The sequence below is a fragment of the Chinchilla lanigera genome, unplaced genomic scaffold (assembly GCF_000276665.1).
Source record: "Chinchilla lanigera isolate Chin_1 unplaced genomic scaffold, ChiLan1.0 scaffold00013, whole genome shotgun sequence".
In the NCBI taxonomy this organism is placed as follows: domain Eukaryota; kingdom Metazoa; phylum Chordata; class Mammalia; order Rodentia; family Chinchillidae; genus Chinchilla; species Chinchilla lanigera.
In genome coordinates this window covers 9,595,403-9,621,432 of record NW_004955414.1, presented here as the reverse complement: position 1 = coordinate 9,621,432, position 26,030 = coordinate 9,595,403, and the positions used below count along the sequence as shown (strand labels likewise).

At 37.8% G+C, this 26,030-nt stretch overlaps 1 protein-coding gene and 1 long non-coding RNA gene across 2 annotated transcripts in view; one reads left to right on the top strand and one right to left on the bottom strand.

The window, feature by feature from the left end:
- Window positions 1-14,095, top strand: part of Ddias (DNA damage-induced apoptosis suppressor) — a 29,604-nt gene extending 15,509 nt beyond the window's left edge. The window contains exons 3-6 of the mRNA XM_013512024.1: window positions 148-276; window positions 8,487-8,648; window positions 9,683-9,800; window positions 11,180-14,095. Coding sequence (XP_013367478.1) covers window positions 164-276; window positions 8,487-8,648; window positions 9,683-9,800; window positions 11,180-13,786 — 3,000 coding nt within the window. The 5' untranslated portion in view covers window positions 148-163 and the 3' untranslated portion in view covers window positions 13,787-14,095. The remainder of the gene's footprint in view (window positions 1-147; window positions 277-8,486; window positions 8,649-9,682; window positions 9,801-11,179) is intronic.
- LOC106148041 lies at window positions 226-25,408 on the bottom strand. Its single transcript, XR_001233161.1, has 3 exons — window positions 24,523-25,408; window positions 17,089-17,378; window positions 226-289 (listed from the first exon to the last, which is right to left on the bottom strand). It is a non-coding gene; the product is annotated as an uncharacterized LOC106148041 (long non-coding RNA).
- Between the last annotated feature and the right edge of the window lie 622 nt (window positions 25,409-26,030).

Below are 26,030 nucleotides of genomic sequence, written 5' to 3'. Positions count from 1 at the left end.
CTGGACTGCATAGCGAGACCTTGTCCCCCCAAAAAAGTAAAAAGACAACTTACTAGCTAAAATTAGTTAAATGGTTTTCCTAAGAAATGGTTATGCATATATGAATAAAGATTTGCCATTTCTCTCCTTGGTTATTTTGTCTTGTAGGTCCCGGTGTAAACACATGACTAGAAAAAGGAAATTTCTTCTTGCCTCAGTACTTGCTCTCCAGAATTTGAGTTTTATATACCCATCATGTCAAAAGTGCTTCTCTCGGATAATCCTCGGCTCCAAAAGGTAAAAGTAAAACCTGTAAGCATGAAACAGAAAGTAAAAATATATACTGAAGGGCAAGTAAGGACTAAACCACCATACTAGGATATTATATTCTCTCAGGGACTCTTAGGGATTGGTTCTTCTGCAAATCCCAGAATAGAATTGGCTGGTAATCCAATTTCTAGAGGAAAGTTTCAAGTTACCGCAAGTCTTGCTAAATACCTGCTTTGGAGAAGAAGGTTTTGGTTTAAAAAAAAAAAAAAAAAAACAGCACAATTCCAGGATATCTCTAGAAATTAAGTAGGAGTTGACGGTTTTTCCACAGCTCCCAGATTATTTTTTATAAATAAATGAACTACTTGAGGGCAGGCACTATGTTATATTAAGTATCCCTGATCAGAAATGCTTGGGACCAGAGGTATTTCAAATTTTCGGATTTTTTCAGAGTTAGGAATATTTGTAGAGACTTTACTAATTGAGCATCTAGACCAAAAATTTGAAATCCACAATGCTTCAAAATCTAAAACTTTTTGAATGTCCTGTGAGTACTCAAGAAGTTTTAGATTTGGAGCACTTAGATTTCACATTTTCTTATTATGGGTGTTCAACCTGTAGTAATCACTATCCTTCAGCAGCTAGAATGGGGTCTAATACATGAATCTTTGATGTTGAGATGTTAGCCAAGTTTAGCAGAGAGCCAAAGATTCTCTTATCTTTATAGAGAAATAGGAGGTTAAGCTTGGAGTTGCACAGAGCACTCTCTGTATGTAGACAATGTAAATACATCAATAAGTACCTAGTAGTGTGTAAGAGTAGTGTGCCAGCAGTATTCTTAACTAGTCTTTTTGTCTAATTAGCACTGAACAGGGGGGTGGAGAGGGATTAGCAGTTCTAACGCATGTTTAGAGTCAAAATCATCCTTGTATTTGTAAGCCACTGTAGTTCACATTTGTAAGCTCTGAGAGAAAGACCTCATTTGTGTTTTTCATCATTAAATCCTTGGCATCCAGCCTAGGGCCTAGTTAATAGGAAATACTCAACAGATGTTTGTTAAACGAATCAATAAATGACAGTTTAATAGTATCTAGGTTGTCTTAGCTTCACCCATTTTCAGGTCCCTGCCTATCACAAAACAAGTCACAATCACAGGGTATTTGTCTTATCTAAATCTTAGTTTTAGAGGCAGTATGGTATAATGGAATGATCACAAGCTTCAGGGAACACAACAGGGTTTTAGATAGGCTCTCACACTTACTAACTGGATGGCTCAGGGCAACACATGTAACTTCTGTGAGTCTAATTACTCATTTGTAAAGTGGGATAGTGATTATAGAGATAATGAACAAAAAACTCAAAGTTTTTATTAAAGATCTATTATATGTATACTTTACCTATGTAGTATGTCATACTATGTAATCCTGTGGAGCCAGACTGCCTGGGTTCAAATCTCAACTCTTCTTTCTATAATTGCTTGGCCTTGGGCAAGTCACTTAAATCATCTGAGCCTAAAACTAAGAAAAGTAACTTCTGTTTCACAGGGTTCTTATAAGTTAATGTACTTATTTGATATATATGTTAATACATAATTGGTAATATATATAATGTATAAAATGTTTTTAAAACTTTTTTTTTCCAAGTTGTTTATTAAAGATAATCTTCAACAGAAATTTAGGTTGAACAGTAAGTCCACTTTAGACTGGTCATACCGATATATGACATCAGTGAATGTTTTACTGTACACTGGGTTCTATGGTAGGGGTTTTTTTGGCATTATATCGCTTTCATACAATAAGCCTATGAATTGGGTGCTACTGTTAATGCCAACTTCCAAGAAGACAACTAAAGGTTAGAAAAGTTAAGTAACTTGCCCCAAATCATATAGCCAGCTAGGTAGAGGCAGAAACATTCAAGTCTAAACAATGTGATTATTGTCTACATTCACAGTCACAATATACTTCTAAATTAGTAGTGGAATTTTAGTGCCGTCTCTTTCTTAGACCTTAATGCCCTGAGGAAGGAGCTCTTGACTAGACCATTGAGGCACATAAAACCCCAGTGCACTTGGTCCTTGCCAGTGAAAACATAGTCTACAGAAAAATGACCTGTTCTTGACACATATCACATTGATAGTACCACAAAAAATCTTTTCTGCCTCTGCTTTTTTTCTTACTTAGAATCAGCCAACACAGGAAATAGAAATACCTCACTTTTATTTCCCCAGATTCCACACTCTAGCTTTTTCAAAAGATCTTAAAGATACTAAAAAGCAGAGACTGCTCCCTAAAGGTTTTATTTCTACCTCAGATCCTTAGCAACAGCCATAGTAGATGTTTTGTGTTTTATGGAGTTACTTTTCTCTCTCTCTTTTTTTTAACTTCCAAGATTAAGCACTGGCAGTTTTAAAACTATATTCTACCGAGCCTTGGGGCTCTATAGTAGTGCTTCTAGTGGGAGTAGGGTTACAGTAGTAATTGTGGATAGTGCTAAGTAATAACTAAGGCTATGTAGCCCCCGCCTTAGTTTCAACAAGACATCTGTTTTCATCTTTATGTTCAGATTCAAAGTTAGATATCAGTTGAAGAAAGGTTTCAGGATATATATATAAACATACAAATGGGTGGGTGGACAGATGGACGGATGGACAGATGGATGTAAAATGATAGTTTGGAGCTAGAGGTATAGTTAAGTGATAGACCATTTACCTGGCATGCAAGAGGCCTTGAGTTCAGTTACCAGAACCGCAAAAAAAGTGTTTAGTCCACTATATAAAGTACACTTAGCCAGGTAAACATATGTGTGTGTATATATGATAGTATATGTGTACTCTCCCAAAAATAATGACCAAGGGAGGGAATTTATCCAGATAAAGCTATCCATCCAGCCTAAGCATGCAGATTGCCCTTCTGGGTGAGTTAGTCTACAGTTTATACGTCTCTGACCCTAGTAACTTTCTTTTCCTATCTTAAAATGGAAATAAGCTCAGAAACTACTTACTCTCTTCTCTGCTCCTACCACCCAAAAAATTTGTTATCATTTACTTATCTAGTCAAAGTATTCTTAACCTGGAATCTATAGATGGATTATAGATGTGTACACATCCTCCATTCTCCAGAATATGTAAAATATTACAAAATGGATGTGTGCATTTCTCTAGGAAAGAAAGTCTCATTGCTTTTATCAGATTTTCAAAGAGCTCCAAGGCCAAGAAACCACTAAAAATCATTGATCATAACAATTCAGCTTTTGTGATAAATAGAAGTACAGCAGAAAAAAACAAATGAAACTTGGTGTGTTAACTAGGAGCAAAGAGAAAAGTAGCAGATGACAGCTGTTATTTCAGGTAGCTCAACTCAGAGGCTCCTTGAGCTCAAATCTATTTTCGTAACAATTGTAAGGCAATTCTAAAACAACCTTACATTTTACTCTTGTTGTCTCAGGCATGTCTAGTAGTTTCCCAGAATAAACAAGCAGTGTTTTGCAATACAAGTAGTTCAAGATGCTGAATGTCGTATGATCACAACTGAGCCAATGGTTTCTCTCTTTCTCTCTCCTTTTCCTTCTCCCTCTCCTTCTCTCCCTGCCTCTTCTTCCCTCTCTCCCTTTTCTTTCTCTTTCCCTGGGGGATGTGGGTAATTGTCTCTCAACAGCACGAGGTTAAAGAGAAGACCTCTGCAGAGGAGGAGAAAAGGGTTGATGAAATCTCTCACTTCAAATGAGATTAGGGAGATGTGTAAAATATGGGAAAAAGTGAAAAGTTTTGTAGAAAAGCACCACATGAAAAAGGCTGTAGCAGTGCAAAGGGTGAATCTGTTTAAGGACAATATAGTGTCACATTTCCGTGAAATCCTCAAGAGGAGAGATAACCAAGTGTCATTGGATAGGTTCCTTGTTAAAACTACAGGAAAAGAAAAAAGATTCCACTGAGCCAGTAGATAGCAGTAATTCAGATAGTGATAGTGAAAGACTCCTACACAATAACTCTTCTCTCTTATCTCCCTCACACCAGCCATAAAAGTTTTCAAGGTCAAATGCAGGTTAATTTATTTTTCTTTTTTTTTGTTTGTTTATTTTTCTTTATATTTTGTTTTCTTTATTATTTTGTATTAGAGTATTATAATCATTTTTATATGAAAATTTTTGGGTTGTTTAACAAATCATCTGAGTTTCTATTATTTTTTTAATAAGGCAATTCACTTTGATATGTAAGTGCTTTGGATTACAAGTATGTTCCTGGAATAAATTATGCTTACAAACCAAGGTTTTACTGTATTTTTTTAACCATATAATGGGTCTATTATTTTAACGAATTAATATTTTGTAGATTTTTCTTTCTTTTTTTTTTTTTTTTTAACTAGTACATATTTTGCCATACATGATGATCACATCTATCATGGGCAGTTTGTACCTGTACATAACATATCTTAATTCTTTTCCTTCCCATTCCCCTTCCCTCCGTTCATCACTTCTTTCCCTCCCCCATTTACAAAAGCTGTTTCTGGTTTTTTCCCTCAGTTCTCTTTTTTTAAAATCTCTTTTCCCTTCCTTCCCTTCCCCTTCCTCCAATCCCTTATTTCCCTTCCCACGTGAACAAGTTCTTTCTATTCCTAATTATCTATCCTTCATTTTGCTCCTTATTTACACTTAACATTTCTCATACAAAAGAAATAATGCAATCTTTAAACTTGTTTGTCTGATTTATTTCACTTAAGTTTGTGGTCTTGAGATGCATCCATTTACCTAAACATGTCCAGGTTTCTTTATGGCAGAGTAGTACACCATTGTATATAAAAACCACATTTTCTTTATCCATTCATCTATTGGTGGGCTGTTTCCAAGATATAGCAATTATAAATTGTGCTGCTATAAACATGTGTATGCATGTATCACTGGGGTATGATGACTTTAACTCTTTTTAGAAGATACCTAGAAAGAAATAGCCAACAGAATCTGATTTAGTTTTTTGAGGAATCTCCACATTGATTTCCATAGTACCAATTTACATTCCCACCAATAATAGAGAAGGGTTCCTTTTTCCCCACAGCCTCACCAGCATTTGTTATTAGTTGGTTTCTTGATGATAGCCTTTCTTTCTTGAATGAGATGTAATCACAGTGTTGTTTTAATTTTCTGTTTTATTTTAACTTGGTTTCTTAGAAATACAGATACAAGATGAAGTCCTAGGGATCTGATGTATCACGTGAATGATGATGAATATGTTCACTTGATTGTGTACTATGTCTGTGTTTTGAGTCATGTTGTATATCTTGAATATATTCAGTCTTTGTCAACTGAATATTTTAATTTTTAAAATATAGATGTTTATTATCCACATAAACAAAAGTTCTTTGGTGGGTTTTTTGTGGGTTTTTTGTTCTTTGTTTCTTCCAGTACTGGGAATTGAACCCAGGGCCTTCACACTGAGCTGCATCCCTACTCCATTTATGTATGTATGTATGTATGTATGTATTTATTTTTGAGACAAGATGTCTCTAAGTCCATAAGTTGCCCAGGCTGAGCTTGAAGAGTATAAATAATCCTTGTTGTAGTCAGTATTTTCAAGAGAAACATTTAATATAGGCACACAAATTTATACGATTAGCTGCCAGTATCCACCTACAGAGTAAGTGTAGAGTGCATGAGACCTGTCCACATGCTAGAGATCCAAAGAACCCAGCTGAAGACCTGGAGCCCAGGGCAGTGTTCTGTACGAGTCCGGTATTAGGAGGCTGAGTCTGTTAGGAGGAGGGCGAGGAATCTGCAGTAGAAGACCAGAGGGTCTGCACCTGAAAGCCCACAGCCAGTGCTGGAGGCTAGAGAGCCTGCGCAGGCGGAAAAGTAGGTGCTGAGAGCTGAAGAATCTGTGCAGAGAGCCAGGAGAGGACACCCAAGGCGCAGGTGAAGACCAGAGCTCCTCCGAAGAGAAACAGGAGCCATCCCTGGCAACAGTCCTAGCTCAGCCAAGCCCAAAACCCTTCAGAGGAACATTAGCCACAATGAAGCTCTTCCAAGGAAAATCCGTATGAACTCCTTCCCTCCCGTATCCTTTTATACCATTCTCACAGTAGGCCTCCTTAAGCGTTTTCCACACCCAGAACCATGCTGACTCAATTCAGCTGGGCTGGGTGTTCCTCGTTCAGATTGACAGTTAATCAATTAACCACCACAATCCTGAAATCAAAAAATCTGAAAACTGGTTATTGCATAATAAATGACAGTTTAGAAGTAAGGATGTCTGGAAATTAAATTGGGACCATGATTTGAAGATGTTGTCTGTACCTTTGCTTTTCAAAAGTGTGGTGGAAGAAACATTTGCTGTACTATTACAGTTTATTACAAATGCAAAATCCTGGTGGGACTTGGTGGCCCATGTTTCTGTAATCCAGCACCCTGGGAGGCAGGAAGATTGCAAATTTGAGCCCAGCTTGAGTGATTTAGTAAGACCTTGTCTCAAAAACATATATATATATATATACACATAAATGAGTAAATAGGGTCTGGCAGTACATACCTCAGTGTGAAGGCCCTATGTTCAGTCCCTTGTACTTCAAAAAGAAAGGAGGAGCATGCAGAATTGTCCCAGACTCACTGAATCCAAATTTTAATTTTAACAAAATCACTAGGTGAGTTTTATGCAATTACAGGTTGAGAAGTGCTAATCTGTATTGTACCATTATTAACATTTGTTTCAATCTAGCATGATTCCCAAAAGGATTTTTAAAACTATATAAATAAATATCTTCGATATGCATATGTGTCTTGTAAAAGTAGGTATAATTCAGTGTGTGCATGTGTTAACAGAAATAGACGTAGTTTTTGTTAGGCTATCGTTGATGCTCTCTTTGCAAAATATCTTATTAGCCATATTGTTCTCATAGTTATCAGGACCTCATACAGGAAAGAATTTTAGGCTAGGAATCCAGAGCTTGGATTTGTGTCATAAAATTCATAAATTTTATCTCCTTGGGCAAAAATTCAGCCCAGTTTCCCCATTTGTAAATGAGCTAAGTACAGAATGAGATAATATACATTGAAAACATTTATAAACAGCAAAACATTGATGAATATCAATTTTCTAAAATTTACTAGGAATTTTACATTATATATACATGCATTATTAATGCATAACCTTTAAAAGTTCTAATATCTATTTAAATCCTTAGTTCACTTCACTAGAACTTCATACTAAAGCGAGACTGTTTTATTTCCTATTGAGTTCTCCTTATTTTGTGGCCAGCCTACTGCACAATTTTGAATATCATTGCATGAATGGATTGTACAGATCCATCCTCGCTGTGGGGGAGAAAGCAATAATAACTAGCACAAATCTATGATGGTGAATCAGTACTGTCTTACATAAAGGAGTCATTTGAAAGTCACTTTGAGAACTAGCGATTGTATACTCCCCCTAGTGGTTATCTGGCAGCAGCCAACTATATACAGCTGTCTTTACCACTGGTTTCTGTTTGCCCTTTGCCACTATTTTTAAGCCAGATCATTAGCAACATGACAGAAAAGAAAGATATTTTAGGGGATAATTTGCTAAATTAAGAACCTGAAAAGTAGAAATCAGGCTTACATTATTGCAGACTAGAAGAGAAAAATAGAAGTGACAGTTACTTATCACTGTGATATTTTGCATAATTATGAGGGAGGAGGAGGCCAGCACATTAGTTTGGCAAGATTTACATTGTACTCTTTGTCTCGTTTTACCCTCTCTTAGCCCTAAATTTTACAGAAAAGGTATTAACTATTTCAGGAATTTGATTTCTGTCCCAAACCAGGTCCACTGGTACATGACAGTAGAATTTTTCTTGGTGTATACTTTTTGCCTAGAAAGCCTTTGGCCACACTGCATATTGCCTTGAAAACAGGTTAAATTGAGTGGTTTTTATATTTAATTTGTTTGTAATTTGGTAATTTTCAACATATTCCATAGTTAATCGTTACACATATAAATATTTTAATGTTAGTCTCATTCTTTTCCCATATGCACACGCAGTTTTCGTCACTTTCTTAGCAGTTGCATTTCTATGAGTTTGGTGCTATATAATTTAAATCAGCAGAGCCAACTGTTAATAGAGAAATTCAAAAGAATTGATCCTAGTTTATGAAAAATGTAAGTTACTAGGAATGTTTGTATAAAACTATGACTTAAAACTTTTACTCTGTGTTTCATCACATGGAAAACAATTTAATTGAACAGCTCTATACTTTTCTCCTCCACTTTCTAGGTCTAGTTGTCCAAAATGTGGCTGTACTGGTGAAGTGGAAAATACACGTTACAGATACAAACTTTCCTTAAAAGTTGCAGAAACAAACAAATTGTTTTTCATTACCGTATTTGGAAGCTGCTTAGATCCATTTTTTGGTCTTACTGCCACTGATTTGCACAGGTAACAATGTTGAAAGTATTCTTTCTGGGTGCTCTATTAGTGTGCTAATAGAATTTAAAGATAGGTGTTTTTAAGGTAATAAGCAGTAAGTAAAAAGATAAACTTTCAATCTTACATCATCAGTACCTTTAAAAGATAATCAAGTGAGAAAGAAAAAGATTTATCTTATGAATAAATACAGTGTTGGTGTAACACCAGCTTTCCTTTATTGAGTGTAGCTAAACTCATTAAACTATTAAATTAAAATCCTCTAAGTTTGAGAAATTCAGATAAGAAAGTAATTTCAAAAGAAAAGACTATCCAAATTGAGGCTTAAGGGGCCTGGGGATTTAGCTCAGGCACAGCACCTGCCTGGCAAGCGCAAGGTCATGAGTTTGATTCCAGTACTGGGGAAAAAAAACCAAAGAAAAAAAAATTGAGGCTTAACATTAAAATGGTTGCATCCCAGAGGCAGGAGAAGCTAGTTAAGGTATTTGCATGTATTTGCATATTAGAAGCTGAAATTTTATCATTCTTTGACTTGTGACTTGCATGGCAACTTGATGAGTATAGTTTGACTTAATGGGACATAGTCCTCAGAATGTAAGGATCTATATAAACAGCTGAAGCTTTCTCTCCTCATCCTTCTGCCTTTCTCACCTAATCTCGTGGCAGAAGAAATCTCTCTTCTTGTGGTTGAAGACAAACTGATTTGAAGGAAGAGATGCTAGAGGGACCCTGACAGAATTGCCAGGAAAAGCACTCCCCACCCCAGCTTTTATTTTCCACTGGTATAATTGCCAGGCCTGATGATTAGGCAAGCATCTATTGTATTAATACTTGATTGGTGACATTTTTGCTTTTGTTTATATTTTCGTCTTTCTCTGCTAAGGTAAATTAGAGGGAATGAAATACCTTGCTCATGAAGACACTTTTTTTCTGTATATGTAATTCAAAAGGTTCATGTTGTATTTTAAAACTAACTGTGTCTTTGGACTCTTTTGCAAATTAAATTTTCCAAGTTTCTCTCTTCACATTTTTTGTCTTCTTTCCAGGTGCATTCATGATCCTAATAACATTTCAGAAACACTGGACAGTGATACAGTTCAGGACCTGTTAGCCAAAGCAGTTGAAACTTGCTTTGTTGGGCAAAGCTTTATTTTTGGAGTGACGGTAATTGACACTACCTTTCTTTTTAATGTTGTCTTAACCTTTGTGGGGGGGGCAGGGTAGGTGGTACTGGGGCTTGAACCCAAGGTCTTCACACTGAGCTATATCCCTGGGCCTTTTTTAATTTTTTATTTTATGACAAGGTCTATCTAAGTTGCCCAGGCTAACTTGAGACCTCCTGCCTTATCCTTTCAGAGTGCTGTGATTAGAGGTTGTAGGCCGCAGCTAGGTTGGGCTTTCATAATTTCCAATGTAACTAAATGATTTGGATTTTCTAAATAGTTCAGAGGAGTTATATAAATAGATTTGAAGGTCTGTAGAAGCTCTTTAAACCATAAAGATAGCTTGTAAGTGATCCATTTAAACATTACTCTAAATAATTTCCTCTTTCAAAAGTCAGAAAAGTCCAGTTCAAATGCTTTCAGAACTTTAAAAATATACATTTGTTATAAATAAAATTTTAAAATGTAAATTTTTTTTTTTGGTTTGTTTTTTTTTTTTCCAGTACCGGGAATCGAACTCACGACCTCACACTTGCCATGCAGGCACTGTGCCGCTGAGCTAAATCCCCAGCCTCTTAAAATGTATATTTTTAAAATGTAAATTTATTATAAATTTAGGAAAGTGTTAGACATTTGATTTTTTTAGCTTATGTTTTTACTTCACTTTCCTAATTTTGCTCACATTATGTGGTAAATTTTTCATTGATTCTGTAGTTTTTAATTCTGTCATCTGTAAGAAGAGGAGGGAACTAACATTAAAGTCAAAATATCTGAGTATTGGTGGGAAAGTTAAGAATAGGTTAAGAGGAAAAGTCTTGAATAATTATGAAAATGACTGTAGAAGGAGTTAAAAACAAGTCCTGACTCTGAAGGAGAAATAGTTTACTGTCTAATTTACACTGAAGGAGACACATGTACTAGAATTAGGGTTTTAAAAAGAATAGATCACCCCACAACTGAACCGTGAGAAAACCCTAAAGAGAAGGTGAAACCCAGAGGTTTGGCTTTCTTCATTTTTTTTTCTTTCTTTCTTCGCTCTTCCTTCCTCCTTCCTTCCTCTAACAAATAAAATGGTAATTACCATTTATAAGCAACTACTTTTGCAAAGCACTGTGCAGTTTTGTTATTGCTAAACAATAATCCACCCTTTTTATATTTATAAATGAGAAAATTTCGTTATGAGAAGGAAATGAAAATAAGAAATGTTCCTTACTCCCATTTTTATCCTCCTGTACCTTCTGTTCTGCCCATAATACCAAAGGAACTGAAATTAGAGGGGGTAGAGGTTACTTCTATCTGCTTTAACTTTTAAAATCTTGGTTTTATTTGAGTCAAAAGAAGACCATGTTAGTCTTACTTAAATTAATTTTTTTTTCACAGAATTTTGAAAATCATTGTGGACATGGTTCAGATTCCAATAACTTCTTACAAAGGTGTCATGATCTCAGAAGAAAAATCAGAGCGCTGGTAGCTTGCCAGATCCTTCTGCCAGACCCACGTGCTGCAGGCTTCACTGTCATTGACTGTTTCCATCAGTTTTTGCAGACTTCCAACTTGAGGAAGCTGCACTGTGGCTCCCAGAAACCCAGCAGCCAGTTACTTTCTTTAGATCACTCCAGTAGTGATCACAGCAGCATACGTGATTCTGACAGCACTTCCTGTTTTTCTGAGTCTCACCCTAGAGATAATGTTTCAAGATTCGGGCACCTATCACTTGAACTCACCTCTACTGTTTCACAGCTAACAGATAAGGAGGATTTTTCAGCTTCAGAACAAAGCACGGCCATTGGTACTCCTCACCAAAACAGAAAGTGCTCGTCCTTGCCAGAGATCACTGGTTCCAGTGATTGCCATAATTCCATTCAGGGTTCCTGGAGCCTTGTTTCATATACGGACAGAAAAAGTACCCCAAAAATGTTGGGTGAAGAACTTGGCTTACAGGGTAATCAGCTGAGTGTAGTTCACAGCAGTCATCACAAAACTAGCATTGCTAGCTCTAATTTGTTCCCTTTGAAAATGCAAGAGCCCCTTGAGTCTAGTATAGAATCCTTCCATGATACAGTAGAAATTGAAAATAGGTATTCCCCAGATGAGCTACCATGTTACCAATGTCAGTATGTAGACAACACTAGCCATCAAGAGATAGCTACCTCTTGTTCACCTGCACCACTCAGACCTGAAGAGGTAACCAGCAGTTCTCAGGATTTTGACCCTGTGTTTTGGGATGACCTTCCATTATCAGAAAGCCTGGACAAGTTTCTGGCAGTTGTTGAAAGTGAGGTTGCTAAAACCCCAAGAGATGGCAGGAATAAGAAACATAATATAGATAATGACATAGATAAATTCCATACAGACTACACCAGGTTATCTCTGTCTCCATGGAGAACTACTGGAGCACTGTGTACACCACCTGCACCTTTAACATCATCACAAGCAACAAACAAAGCAAACTCTACCAAAGATAACTTCCTTTCTAACTGTGAAGCAAATAAGGGTTCTAGTATTCATAAGGAGTCACAACCAGTTAACGCAGCAAATGGTGTCTCCATAAGCAGTAATGGAACAGCAGAGGCTATATGTGCAAGCAGTAGTGGAAGGAGTGTTTCAGACTATTCCACACCAAAAACTTGTCTGTCAGCTCTGTTTCTATCTTCAAAAGATTTAGAAACAACCATTACTCTTAAGAAAACTATTGAAATTCTGCCACAGAGAGAGAAAATTTCACCTATGCCCAGTACTTCAGAGAATGACCATTCTTACCTTGGTATCAAATATTTTAGTGGATGTGGGGAAAAGTCACTTTCAGAAGTGAATGAAAGGTTGACAACTTTGTGTTCTAAGGCATACAATGATGTTTCTGAGCTTTGCAAACTAGAAAACAAACATTGTATGTGGCCAAAGAACCAACATGATATTTTTACAATTTGTAGGAAACTTACATATCCTTTAGAAACTCCTTGCAGTAGTCCTGGTATTAGTACAAATACGTTGAAAGAAATGTCATATGGACATATCGATAATAATTTAACACAAAACTCTCCTTGTCATGAAAACTCTCTTGGTCACTACAATGCTTCTGCTGATCTCTTTGAGGATATTGCTAAAGATATAGACATTACAACAGAAATTACCAAAAAATCGAAGGACGTTGTATTACAATGGGAGACATCTTTGGCAGAAAAACATCTTGAAGAGTCTGAATTTTCACTAAAATCACTTTCTGAAAACTCTACCCAGTCTTCAGAAAAATTATCCTTGCAAAGCATATCTGCCTTCGGGTATCCAAGAACATGTTCTCCTCTGCCTCATCCTCAGTCAGATTTGGAATATGATCTTGAAGACAGCCAAAACTTTATTCCATGTTCACAGTCCACTCCAGTTACAGGAGTCTGCCACACAAGAACTCATGGGATACATGGAATTTTCAAAAAATTACCTGTACTTTATGCAAATATTAACGCTAACTATAACAAAACACAAATATCTCCTGAAAATAACACACAGCAAGCCATTCCAAGTTGTCCACAAAATATAAAAGTACATAGCCAGAAATCCAGAAGCCCTGTTATAACTGCTATTACACAACCAAAGACTTTCAACCACTGTACTGTTGCTGAGTGCTCTGAAACTGAGGCAGATGAATGGGTCCCCCCTACCACAAAGAAAGTGTTTCACTCAGATAGCCGTGGGTTCCAGGTCATTGGTTTAAGGAAATGCCCTGCTGCCCATAATTCACCTGACCAGGGAGAGGTACCAAGAAAGAAACTGAAACATATCAAACAAAGAACTGATACCTGTTTCATTAAGAAGAAGTTTAAAAAGAGTATGTTCACAGGAAGAGGTGCAAAACAGAAAACTAAATATAACTGTAAAAGTTCAGGCCAGATTTCTGAAGAGTCAGTTTTTAAAGTTGGTTCCTTTTCAGAAAACTCTGTACCTTTAGTATCTGAAACAAAAAATACTTGGTCACCTGAGTTGTTTTCATAAACAAAAAATTACCTGAGCCCAATTCCTAAATTTTTAATACAGGTGAATCTCAAAACTTGCCTCTTGTGGCACAGAAAGTATTATTTACATTTTGCACACTTTAATAGGAGTAAACAGGGAAGACTGGACTGGGTGCTATTGAGTTTTTTAAATGTAAAGCAGTTGTTTTCTCTGTTTTATCCAGATATTGTGACTAAGACACTTAGGCACTTTATATTATATTGTTCATTGTACTTTAGTAATAATATTAATTTTTCTTTTCAAAAATATTTGTTGAAATTACAAGTACATCCATAAATAAAGCCTTTACAAACCAAAACAAAGTTTTATTTGTTCAGCTCTAATTTGAAAATGCCTGGTATCTAACAGACCAACTAACTCTATGCTGAGTTTATGATGCAAGGTTAAAAAGTCTATCTCAAAAGGTTTTAGTCTACTGGGTAAGATGGACGTGTAAACAATTTCAGTACAACACAAAAATGCAGTGACACATGTGCAGTGAGTGCTGCACACCTTTCAGTAGTCACTGAACGTGTCAACATCTCAAGCACTTTGAGCCAGAAACTTGCAAATGAAAGTCAAGCTCACCATATTCAAACTCGTCTAGTAGAGGTGAAATAGACCGCTTGGAATCTGGACTACTACTGCCCAGTGTTCTACAACAGCAGATCAGCTTGGAGTGCTAATAAGAGCCAAAAAGAGCAGTTTCCAAACCCTCAGGCAGCAACTCAGTGGTACCCTGTGGCTTTGTTTTCCATTCCTCATAGCACCTATTCAAGATCTTGCCACCAAGCTATTGCTGCCCTCCTTGCTTCACTTCACAGAGAATATTGAGATTTCTTGACATTCCCTCAACTTCCCACACCCACACCTACTCACTTGTTTATATCCGTACTCCCTCCCCTGACCCTTCTATTCTCAGAAAAGGCTGCACAATGTCTTGTGCTAATCTATTTGGGCTGTTGTTTCATTATGTTCATCTCTGGGATCCTGTAGCAAATCGTCCTATTTAAAAAAAAAATAATACAGTGATAGAGCATTTAATCAAACCACCTAGATTGACTCATCTTTAACATTTTGCCTTTTGTGTATGTGCCTACCTTCTTCCTACCTGTATAGATTTATATATTTTTGTTTTTGTTGAACCATTTAAAGGTAAGCTGCAAATAGGATACTTCATCCCTAAATAGTTCAGCAAGAATCTCCTCAAATGACAGACTGCTTTCTACATTACCACAGTAGTATCATCACACAAAAGAAATATGACAGTAATTCTTCAGGATGTTCTAATGTCCCATATTCAGGTTCTTCCCCTTGTGCCTGAATTATAGTTGTTGATATTTGACTGATTTCATCAAGGTTTATCCATGATTGTTGAGTTAGGGTTAGGCTACATTGCTTGATTAAAATGTTGCCTGTCAGATATGCATTGTAAAGAGTTTCTTTACAAAAGTAAAAAGTATTACAGCACAAAATATTACAGTCACCTACCTGTGGTGGCAAATGAATTTCCTTTTGTAAATAAGCCCTCCTAAATAAGTTTAGTTAGAGATACATAATTCATGAGCCCTTGTGATGCAGTTTATGAATGAAGATGTAGTGTAATGGGTAGAAAAAGGGCATGTCTGTTGTCTAGTCAGTGCATGTAAAGTCTTAATAAACATGCACCAGCTCAAGGAATTGGAAATCATTTGTGTTCTTTAAGTCAAAAGTTCTATTTCTGGCAAACTTCCTATCTCCCTCTGCGATAAAAGTCTAGCAGTGCCATTAGTAGTCACAGTGCAATGACCCTTCACACTATTTGTATTGACCTATACAGTGTTAACTGCAATTCCAAAATGCCATTTACTGAACGCGGCAGTATTTATGATGCTGTATCTGTTATGCCATTGGCAGTGCTGTTTTGAATGACTCAAGGTTTATTAACTATATTTTACTGATGGTTGCAAAAAATGAAGTCCTACCCAGATTATGAAGTATTCATTTTTCTGGTATTATATGTACCATCTGGACTTTGTAGCATAAACACTGAACACATATTCCAATGATGTCTTCTCTAGAACTCTCACGCTGTAATTACTGCATTCCTAGACTGTGACCCATTTCAGTGTTGGCCACATTTGGGAAGGATAGAGTAGAGGCCCATGGGTGGAACAAAGAGAGGTTTCATTTGTGCAAGGAATATCTATTATTCCATCAACATGGCTTAAGCCCAGATTTGGAGATCACAGGGTCATCACTGACTGGAAACGAGAGGACGTCATTAGAAGGACCTGTTGGCATTGTGAACCAACAGCCTTGAAAGGCCTCGAAGGAGACAGGGAGGGTGTAACACAAGACATAGAACCTGCATGAGCAGGGAGTGTGACCTCTGGTGGCAGTGGCAGGAGACAAGTAGGATTCAGGACTTCTGCTACACTGTCACATCTTAGATCCCATGCTTAGGCTTCCACATACAAGGTAATCCCAAGGGTCTGTAGTGGCCCTTGGGAGAAAATATACTGTCCCAGGCACAAAAGTGAGATTTAGAAAATTTCAAGAGAGGCACTTCTGGCCCCTCATCCAGGTTCCTTCCCATGGGATCAGATCTGGCCTTGCTTAATCCCAGACCCTGAAGGATGCTTTAAAACATTTTAAGCAGGGCACTTCAGAGCACAAGTTTCCCTGAAGCACGGAGACCTTAACAGGGCCCTTGCTTACCAAGTCTCAGGTACTTCCTGATGATTTTTCCTTGTCCTTATCCACTTCATTTGCCTGTGTTTTAAAAGATGGTGCCTCTTAGTTTTCTATTACTAATTCTTTTCTGCATGTATTTCCTAGTTGATTTTATCCACCTTCCTACACATAGGGCGTGTGTTGGTATGGTTTAGACCAGTAATCACCGCCCCCTCAACTCTAATGCATTCAGAGGTTGGGCTTTGGATGGTAACTGGATCATGGGGGGCACGACAGCTAAATGTGCTCTTAGCAGTAGGGCCTGGTCAGAAGGGGTGAGTAACTGTGGGTGAGATCTGAAACAGCGCGTCTCCCTCCCTGGCTCCTGCTGCTTCCCAGCTGCCGTGGTGGTGCGAGCAGCTTTCCTCTGCCAGGCACTTCCACTAGACCTTTTCTGCTTTGGAGCCAGCTCACCAGGGACTGTAACTGTGACCCCAAGTAAAACCTCGTAAGCTGTGGTATCTGGTAGGTATTGTGTCTCAGCAAGGAGGAAATGACTAACACCACTCATCATTCCTGTGGCAAAATATCTGACAGTTTAAGAGGAAAACCATTTTTATTTTGGCTTAGTTTCAGTCCATGCTTACTTGGTTCCATTGCTTCTAGGCCTGCAGTGAGGCAGCGACATCACAGCAAAAGAATTTGGCAGAGGAACGTGGCAGCCAGGAACCAGAGAGATGGAAGAGCCAGAGAGGAGCTGGAGCTGGAGACCAGATATCCCAAGGTCACAGTGCCTTGTTGACTTGCCTTGATGAGGCTTCGTCTTTTCAGTTTCCATGATCTCCCAGTAATGCCATCCAGTTATGATCTCATCAGTGAATTAATCCACTGATGGAGTCAGAACCTTCATGGTCCAGTCGCCCTTTGAAAGTACCACCTGTGAACACATGAGACGTGAGTTTGGTTTTGTGGTCCATTGTAGGTCTAATCTATAACAAGCTGTTCTAATTGAAAGACTTCTATATAGATTTTTTCCAGAGACTAAAATTATGTTAGTTTTTACTGTACTTATTTTTTCCCTGCTATCAAGAAGTGAAAGAGGGATGTTAAAATTTTTTCAGTGATTGTATGTTTGTTTCTCCTTTGAGTTCTGTGGATTTTTCTTTTCTTCCTATATGTCCTTTATTTTATTTTATAAATTAAAAAAACTAACAAAACAACAATGAAGACAAAATCAAAACAACACATGACCTCAAAACAAAATGATAGGAGTTAACAGTGGTTGCTACGTTACATACTGTTATCTTTAACAAAGTCGCTCTGTCCACCAGACATAAGAACATAAGATTGATCAAACAAAGACAGTAGCAATAAAAAAAAAAAATTGGAAATGATCTTTTTTGAAGCTATGTTATTAAGCACAAATTAAATCTTTTGTCTTCCCAGTGAATCTTCCTGATTTCATTATTAAAGTCCCTTTTTGTCACTGATAACACTTTTTGTCCTAAAATCTAATGATTATGTTAGCTTTGTTTTGGTTACTATTTGCAAAAAGTCCCCCCACCTTTAAAAAAAAATCTATCTGAATCTTTTTGTCTTAGATATGTTTCTTATAAGCCTCATATAGTTGGGTTTGGTTTTGCTGTCCAATTTAAGAATCTTTGTACTCTAACTGGAATATTTAGTTCTTTAACAATGTAATAATAATTTTGGTTTTTGTTTGTTTTACAGTACTTGAGGTTGAACCCAGAACCTTCACACTGAGCTGCACTCCCAGCTCTTTTTGTTTTTTATTTTGAGACAAGATCTTGCTAAATTGCCCAGAGTCCAGAACTGTGAGAAAGAAATTTCTTTATAAATTGTCAGGAATTTTTCTAATAATAGCACTATAAGGAGTAAGACAAGTAGGAATGTAATTTGCTTAAATTCAGTAGAAGGCAAATTGTCATTCTTTATAAAAATTCTAAATCTGTGTACTTTTTTAAAAGCAATTCCACTTGTAGGAATTATTCCATAAATATATTCAAATATCCATCAACAAATGTAAGTTATTTTATATGCCTAAAATGTTACTGGGAGGATATAGAAAAAAAATTTTAAAAGTGAAGAGTAGATAGTATTTTTTATAAATAAACATACAAATATACTTAGTATGTAGTATTTTTATAAACATACCTATACTTAGTGATTTCATAATATTTTAAAAACTAGCCACCTTCAGATGATGCTAGAAAACCAATTCATTATCTTGAAAAATGGTTTAAAAGGAAAAACTAAAAGTTTATCTTGCAGGAATTCTACAAAAAGATGAAGGAAAGTTCCCTATAATACATAAAATATTAAAATATTAAATTAAATATTAAAAATATTCCCTATAATACATTTATTAAATGGTAGCAGTAGGGTATCATCATTTTGCAGCCTCCAGCATATAACAGATGAACTCACTGAACATCAATGGCTGTTCACATTCCTAAATGAGACAAAAAAATATGCTTCCTAGTGGAAGAATTTACTACTTTTAGTGACCTTGTCAAAGGGATTAAACCTGAGTCTAATTCTCCCTCTGTATTGGCTGTCAGTTTGAAAGGTATACAACTAATAATGTGCACATTGCACATTAAAAATGAAATCTGCAAAATCCAGACAGAAACTGCAGGTCACACAGTCTGGGTTCTTCAACAGCTGACTGTAAGGGCAAGAAAGGGATGGAGGAGGAGCCTGTGCGCTAAAAGCACTTGAAATGCACATCAGTTTTTTCAGTGGGCAACACTGAACTCCAGGTGCCTTGAGAGGATCCCTGGGCGCATGGCTGCCTTGATTGCCATGGAAAAAGTAGCAGTGACTGAGGAAGAGATTCTTGGGGGGCCGGCAAAGTTGCATTTCTTGACCAGAATGCAAGGGTGTTTACCTTGGAATAGTTCATTAAGTGACACATCAGTCTGTTTATTTTTAGTTTACAATTAAATGTGTTTATAATTTTTTTCTTTGATTTTTGAGACAGGGTCTCACTATGCAGTTCAGGCTGTCCTTGAAGTCACTGTGTAGCCCAGGCTGGACTCAAACTTGCAGCAATCCTCCTGCCTCAGCCTCCCAAGTGCTGGGATCACAGGCATGCACTACCATGCCCAGCTAAAACTTACTTTTTTTAAGAAAAGAATGTGCCTTGTAATGAGTGGAGCAAAAGGCACTGAAATGAGGACCAGCCCTCTCTGAGCCGTCTCTTAGGCATTTTACATACTTTGTCATTTGCTTCTTAAAGTAACCTTTAGGAATGAGGAAGAAGAACCCTGTCATTCTGTAAATTAAAAGAAGTCAAATAATTTTTTTTTTTTTTGGTTTTTCCCCGGTACCGGGAACCGAACTCACGACCTCGCGCTTGCCAGGCAGGCGCTTTTGCCACTGAGCTAAATCCCCAGCCCCAGTCAAATAATTTATACAGTTCAAGATCACATCACTCCTAAGCAACAGAGCCACTGTACTACACTGCCTCTCCAAGGACTAAGTGCTGCGTGAGCCCCACCGCATTTAGTCGTTTCTCCATGAAACACCTTGTTTTAGGCCAGTCGCTGCAGTTACTTGAATAACTTCAGGTCACACACAGTTTCAGTATTCTGTAGTGCTTTTCTGCTTCATCACTTGGGTGATCAGCTTTAATGTGTGATTGCTCAGACAAAACTGACTTCCAAGGAAAGAAATGAATTCACCTATAAAAGTCCTACCTTTCTACAAATGGATTTCGGTCCATTTCATGCAGTTTCCTTTAGATGCTAAGTTACAGTGTATGACCACTTGGCCCTTCTCCTTTGAAGCTCCTTCAATGGCTTAAGCATTTTCTGCTGACTAGCTAGAGACACCAGCTCTGCCAAGATCCAAGTGTTTGTCCATTCCTTGCCTGCCTTGGGTGAAAAATAACTTGTGACATTGCAAAGCCCATGGCTTACTAACAGCCTTTCATTTTTAAATAATTTATATATTAGTACATGTTTGTAGTACATAATGTTTACATTCCTTGTGGGGAACTGATACATGTACATAATACATCTTAGTTCCTTTTTTTCATCCTGTTTCCCTTCCCTACTTTCCTCCTCCCCTGTCTATTGGTCTTCTTCCCTTTTTTTTTTTTTTTTGGTACATGTTTGCAGTGCCTATACATAGCACATCTTCATTCCTTTATTCATCCCCTATCCCTCCCTCCTTCCTCTCTTGATCTCCTTCTCCTTTGAGAAAAATCTATTTCCCGACATCCTATTATCTTTTATCTTGCTCTTTCTTTAATCTTTTATATGAGAAACCATGCGCTATTTAAGCTTGTGTGTCAGATTTATTTTACTTTATGTCTCAAGGTGCATCCATTTTCCTACAAGTAACTTGTTTACCTTTTATTATGGAAGAGTAGTACTCAATTGTGTGTAAATATATTTTCTTTATCCATTCATCTGTTGATGTATATATAGGCTGCTTCCAAGATTTAGCTATTATGAATCATAATGCTATAAACATGGGTATGAATGTACCACTACAATATGTTTCAAACTCTTTCAGGAAGATATCTAAAAGGGGAATAACTGGGTCAAATGGAATTTCTAGCTTCATTTTTTGAGGAATCTCCACACTGATCTCATAGTCAGTATACTAGTTTACATTCCCACCAATAGTGTAGATAGGTTCCTTTCGCCCCTCAGGTTCTATAGCATTTGTTATTATTTGATTTCTTGATGATGGTCATTCTTTCTGGGGTAAAATGGAATCTTGCTGTTGTTTTAATTGGCATTTCTTTCTTGGCTAGAAATGTTGAGCATTTCTTCATGTATTTATTGACCATTTGTACTTCTGTGAAGTGTCTATTCATTTTGCTTGCCCATTTCTTGATTAGGTCTTTTATTTGGGGGGGGTCTAATTTTTCTTAGTTCTTTATATAATCTATATATGAGTCCTTTGTCTGAGGAATGGCTGACAAAGTTTTTTTTTTCTATTCTGTAGGTTCTCTTTTCACTATGTTGTTTCCTTTGCTGTGCAAAAGCTTTTTAGTTTGGTAAGATTCCATTTGCTGATTCTTAGTACTATTTCCTGTGCAACCAGGGCTCTGCTCAGAAAGTTCTTGCCTAACGCCTATGGCTTCAAGAGCTTTTCCTGTTTTTTCTTCCAGCAGTCTGTTTCTGTTTTAGCAGTTAGTCTTTGACCCATCTTTAGTTTAGTATGTAGTGAAAGATACATGTTTAGATTCAATCTTCAACAGCCTCTCATTTTATGTTAAGTAACTGCAGGGGCTTGTTGCCAGGTTGGTAGATTTAGTAGTACCTGTAATCAGATCCAGTTGCTATATATAGTGGCTAATGATTATGACCGCAGTAATTGCAAGGTCAACCAATCCAAATCACCATGAAAATGGATATTATCCAAGATGACTAAAATACCCCCAAACCAGCAGTATCTAGAGAAAAATGTACTTACCCATAGAAGTTCTAAACTTCGTCTATATATATTTGGCAAAATAACTATGCTTAAGCAAGTTTTAAACAGATTGCCTTTTCTAGGGCTTTCAGTTTAACTGGTAACAGGTAAGACACTGATTGAAAGCATTTGAGCAAACAGTTTGAAAAGCTGAAAGGACATGATTAACTCCAGTCAATAAATGCCATTGCTATGTTATAACTCTTCCTGCATCTTGGTGTACATCTTATGCAATATAGGACAAGTTTATACCGTGACTGACTAAGCGTGTAACTGACTAGTCAGTTAGCCTGATTAGAACTAGACAGTCTCTCAATGGCCTAGATAATTTTTTATTTTTCGTAGTATACTACTACTGTTTATTGTGTCCCTATTATGTCATACACTATGGCATTTTAACTGCATTTCATTTAATCTTCAGAACATGTAATAGGTGGTATGTATTAGATTAGTTTTAATGAAAGAAAAACTGAGGCAGAGAGGTAAAAACTTGTTCAAAGTCACAGTCAGAATATCATAAAGCTAGGATATGAACGCAGTCTTCTTCGCTGTCGAACCTACAAGTATCAAGGCAAACATTGCTACCCTCGTGTCCATCCTGTTTCCCTTTTTGTAATGAAACTCCCTATGTGATGCAGGGCAACAAGATTCCCTGTTGAAAGGCTATATTTTTATGACCCCATTGCAGACCCAAGTTTTGGCAAGAAAGATACTGGGAAGTGGAAATGTTGCATGGAACTCCTAAGAAGTCTTAAAATGAAAGGATTAGGTTTTTTTTCTTCCCTAATGTGACTGGGACAGGGACATGGTGACTATGGCTGTAGCTGAAGTCTCAGCCTCTAGTCTGTGACAGATCACCCAGGGCACTCACCACACTGTGAAACCATAGGACTAGTCCCAGCCACCAGTCCTCAGGCTTTCACATGAGAAAAAGACCCTGTCTGATTTTCTCTGTCTCTGTGTCTGTCTCTCCCTTCCCATCCTCATCACCATCCCCCTCCCCTCCCCATCCCCTTCCCCCTTCCCTCCCCCTTCCCTCCCCCTCACTCTCTCTCTCTGACCCTCTCTCCCCTCTTTCACTCTCTTTCTCTGTCTCCTTGCTGGGAATCAAATCTAGGGACTCAAGGATATTAAGCAAACACCCCCAGCCCCTTTTAAGTTTGTAAAATTATATAATGTATAGTCAAATAATCCTAACCCAAATGCCACCTATGTCAATATTTTACATATATTTTGCCTTGCACAATTTTCTAAAGCCAAATGTGATCCACTGACTAGTAAACCAGTTTATAGCTCTAAGTTGTTTCTGTCTTTTGAAAAGCAGGGAGAAGGAGGAGAAATCAGTGGTAGAACACTTGCCTCACATGCATGAAGCACTGGATTCAATCCTCAGCACGATGGAGGGAGGGAAGAAGGAAGGGAAGAAGGAGGGAGCGAGAGAGGAAGCAGAGGAAGGAAGGGAGGGAGAAATGAAACCTGAGACACAGCTGCATCATCCTCACTTTACTCGCTAACCCTTTTAAACACCCAGATGTCCACGGACCTGGCATTTCCTCCAGCTCATGTGCCCTGTTTTGTGACATTTAAAGTCAATCCTTCCCCGTGTGTACATGGGGACACCACTCCAAATTTGGACTTCCTCTCTTCTGTATCATGAATCATCCCATGATCACTGCCATCCATGTTAATATAGTCTATTTTTAAAACAAAACTTGCTTTTGGCCTCACACCTTCTATCGTCACTGTCTCCATTCTTCTTCCAGTTCTGACGCATGCAGGGCGTTCTTTCATCCCCATTACTCCCGTGAAGTACCTCTTTCCGTGTCCTCACTGACTTTCATGTGAAACTCATGGTCATCTTACTCCGCAACGCTCCTCTTCCTTAGTAGGTTAACAGCACTTGGCACAGTCGATCACAGGCCATCAGAACAGCACTTTCTTGGGGGCTTTGTTCTGTTTTGCTTTTTCAAACAAGGTAGTTGCTTTACTGACTGAATGTTGGGATGCTCCAAGGAATAGTCATCGCCTTGGTTACTTTTCTCTTGTTGCTGAGACAAAATACCCCACACCCAAAACTAAGGGAGGGAAGGTTTATTTAGCTCACAGTTTGTGGAGGTTTCAGTCCATAATCAGCTGGCTCCAAGGCAGAGTGGCACATGGCAGAGGGTGACAGTTCATGGAGGCAGAAGACAGCAAAAGCAGCAACTGTAAGCAGGCTACCCTTCCCCAGGGCGGGTGTAGCGCTCACACCATCTCCATGCCCTCCTCTGGCAAAGGAGGAGGATGTTTCACAGTAAGGACCCTGGCTCCCTGCTGAGCCGCTTAGTGAAACTTGTAAACTTCTCAATTTGACACAGCATGTCGGCCATCAGTCATCATACCTTTTCCCCAGGTTACTCACACTTTGGTGATGTTAGACAATCTCATGGCTCTTAATACTGTCTGTACACTATCAGCTCCAAATTCCTGAGGCCTGATTTAGAATTATTCTGTTAACATATGTCAGATCATTTCTCTAATATTCAGAGAGCTGCCAGCCCATTACAAGTAAAATCCAAAGTCCTGGCAACATCAACCAAGATGCTGTGACCTCTGCCATTACACACCCCAACCTCATCTGTTCTTACCTCATTCGTTTTGTTTTGTCCATGTTAGTCTCTTACGCCCCTCGAGCACCAGGGATTCTTTTGCCTCAAGACTTTGCACATTCTGTTCCCCTTCCCCAGAACACTTCTCTTTAAGCTTTGCACACTGTTCCTTCTCTCACTTCCTTCAAGTCGATTTCCAAATGACACCTTGTGGACGCAGTGTACCCTTGGCCATTGTTTATGAAATAGCAACACTTCATTACTGCCCTGGTTCATTTTCCTCATAATAGTTATCACCGCGACCTACTCTATGCTTCTTTATGTTATACCCCTTTGATAGTATGATTTAAATTGCATGATTTGATACTATGGTTTAAATTGCAGTTACTCTAAATTTTAGTCACTGTTGTAGTTTCAGTGACTAAAACATTCCTTGCCACATAGTAAATAGCAGATAAACGAGGGCAAGCGCTGAGATTTCCATTTTGCATGTGAGGAAACAGCTTTGAAGCAGCTAATTTACCCAAAGCAATAAAGATACCGTTACTTTGCCTGTAAGCCTTTGTGCTCTGCATTCCTTTCGCCCAGAATGCTCTCCGTGTTTAAAGCAGGGCATTAATCTCTGTCCTCCCTCAAAACCCGTGCACTTCCTACCCCAGCTGCTGGAGATACTTTACAAAATAACAGTAAAAATTGAGTATAAATAAGCATCCAAAAAGTGTAGAAGAATGTTAGGCCTCAGACACTTGTTAGTTCTTATGCATGCCTCTCTAAGGTAAAAGTCAGAAAGACTCCTTTTCCTCCAAACTTATTTTGATCTAAGTTTGAAAATACAACTCTTCTCTGACAGGCTGAATAAATTCCAGGAATGGAAATTTAGATAGGCTGTCTTATATTATTAGCATGTGATTTCTTTCTTTCTCTTTTTTTTGAGACAGGGTCTCACTATGCAGGCTGGCCTTGAACTCACTACATAGCCCAGGCTGGCCTCAAACTCATGGTGATACTTGTACCTCAGCCTGCCAGAGTGCTGGGATTATAGATATGCGCCACCACACCTGGAATAACATGTGCTTTCTTGTAAGTAATGGAAGTAAGAGGTTTCAGTTCCTGCAGTGTGCTACAGTTCTCAAAATACTTAAATATGAGCACCTGGCCACAAGCATACCCATGTGATAATGGCTTAAATATAGCTCCAAGTTTTGTCTCTCTGTTGCATATATGTTTTGGGGTATGTAGACAGCATATATCAGCTATGATCTGACATGAAATAATTAAATCACTAATGACAGTGATCCTCAAGGTTTGCTGAAGAATTTTGTATTTGTAGCATTACATTTGCCCTAATGAGCAGCACAATAATCTAAACATTTAGATATTTGGGGAATAAAACCATATTTAAAACTTCTTGCCAGTGATCTCCAATAATTTGTATATGAATGAGCACTTAAAAATTTAATGCAAGTTTGCTATGTAACTAATAGAAAAGCCAATGTGCTGTGTGAACAAAGTTGCTAAAATTACCTTTGTGACAAAACAGCATCGCA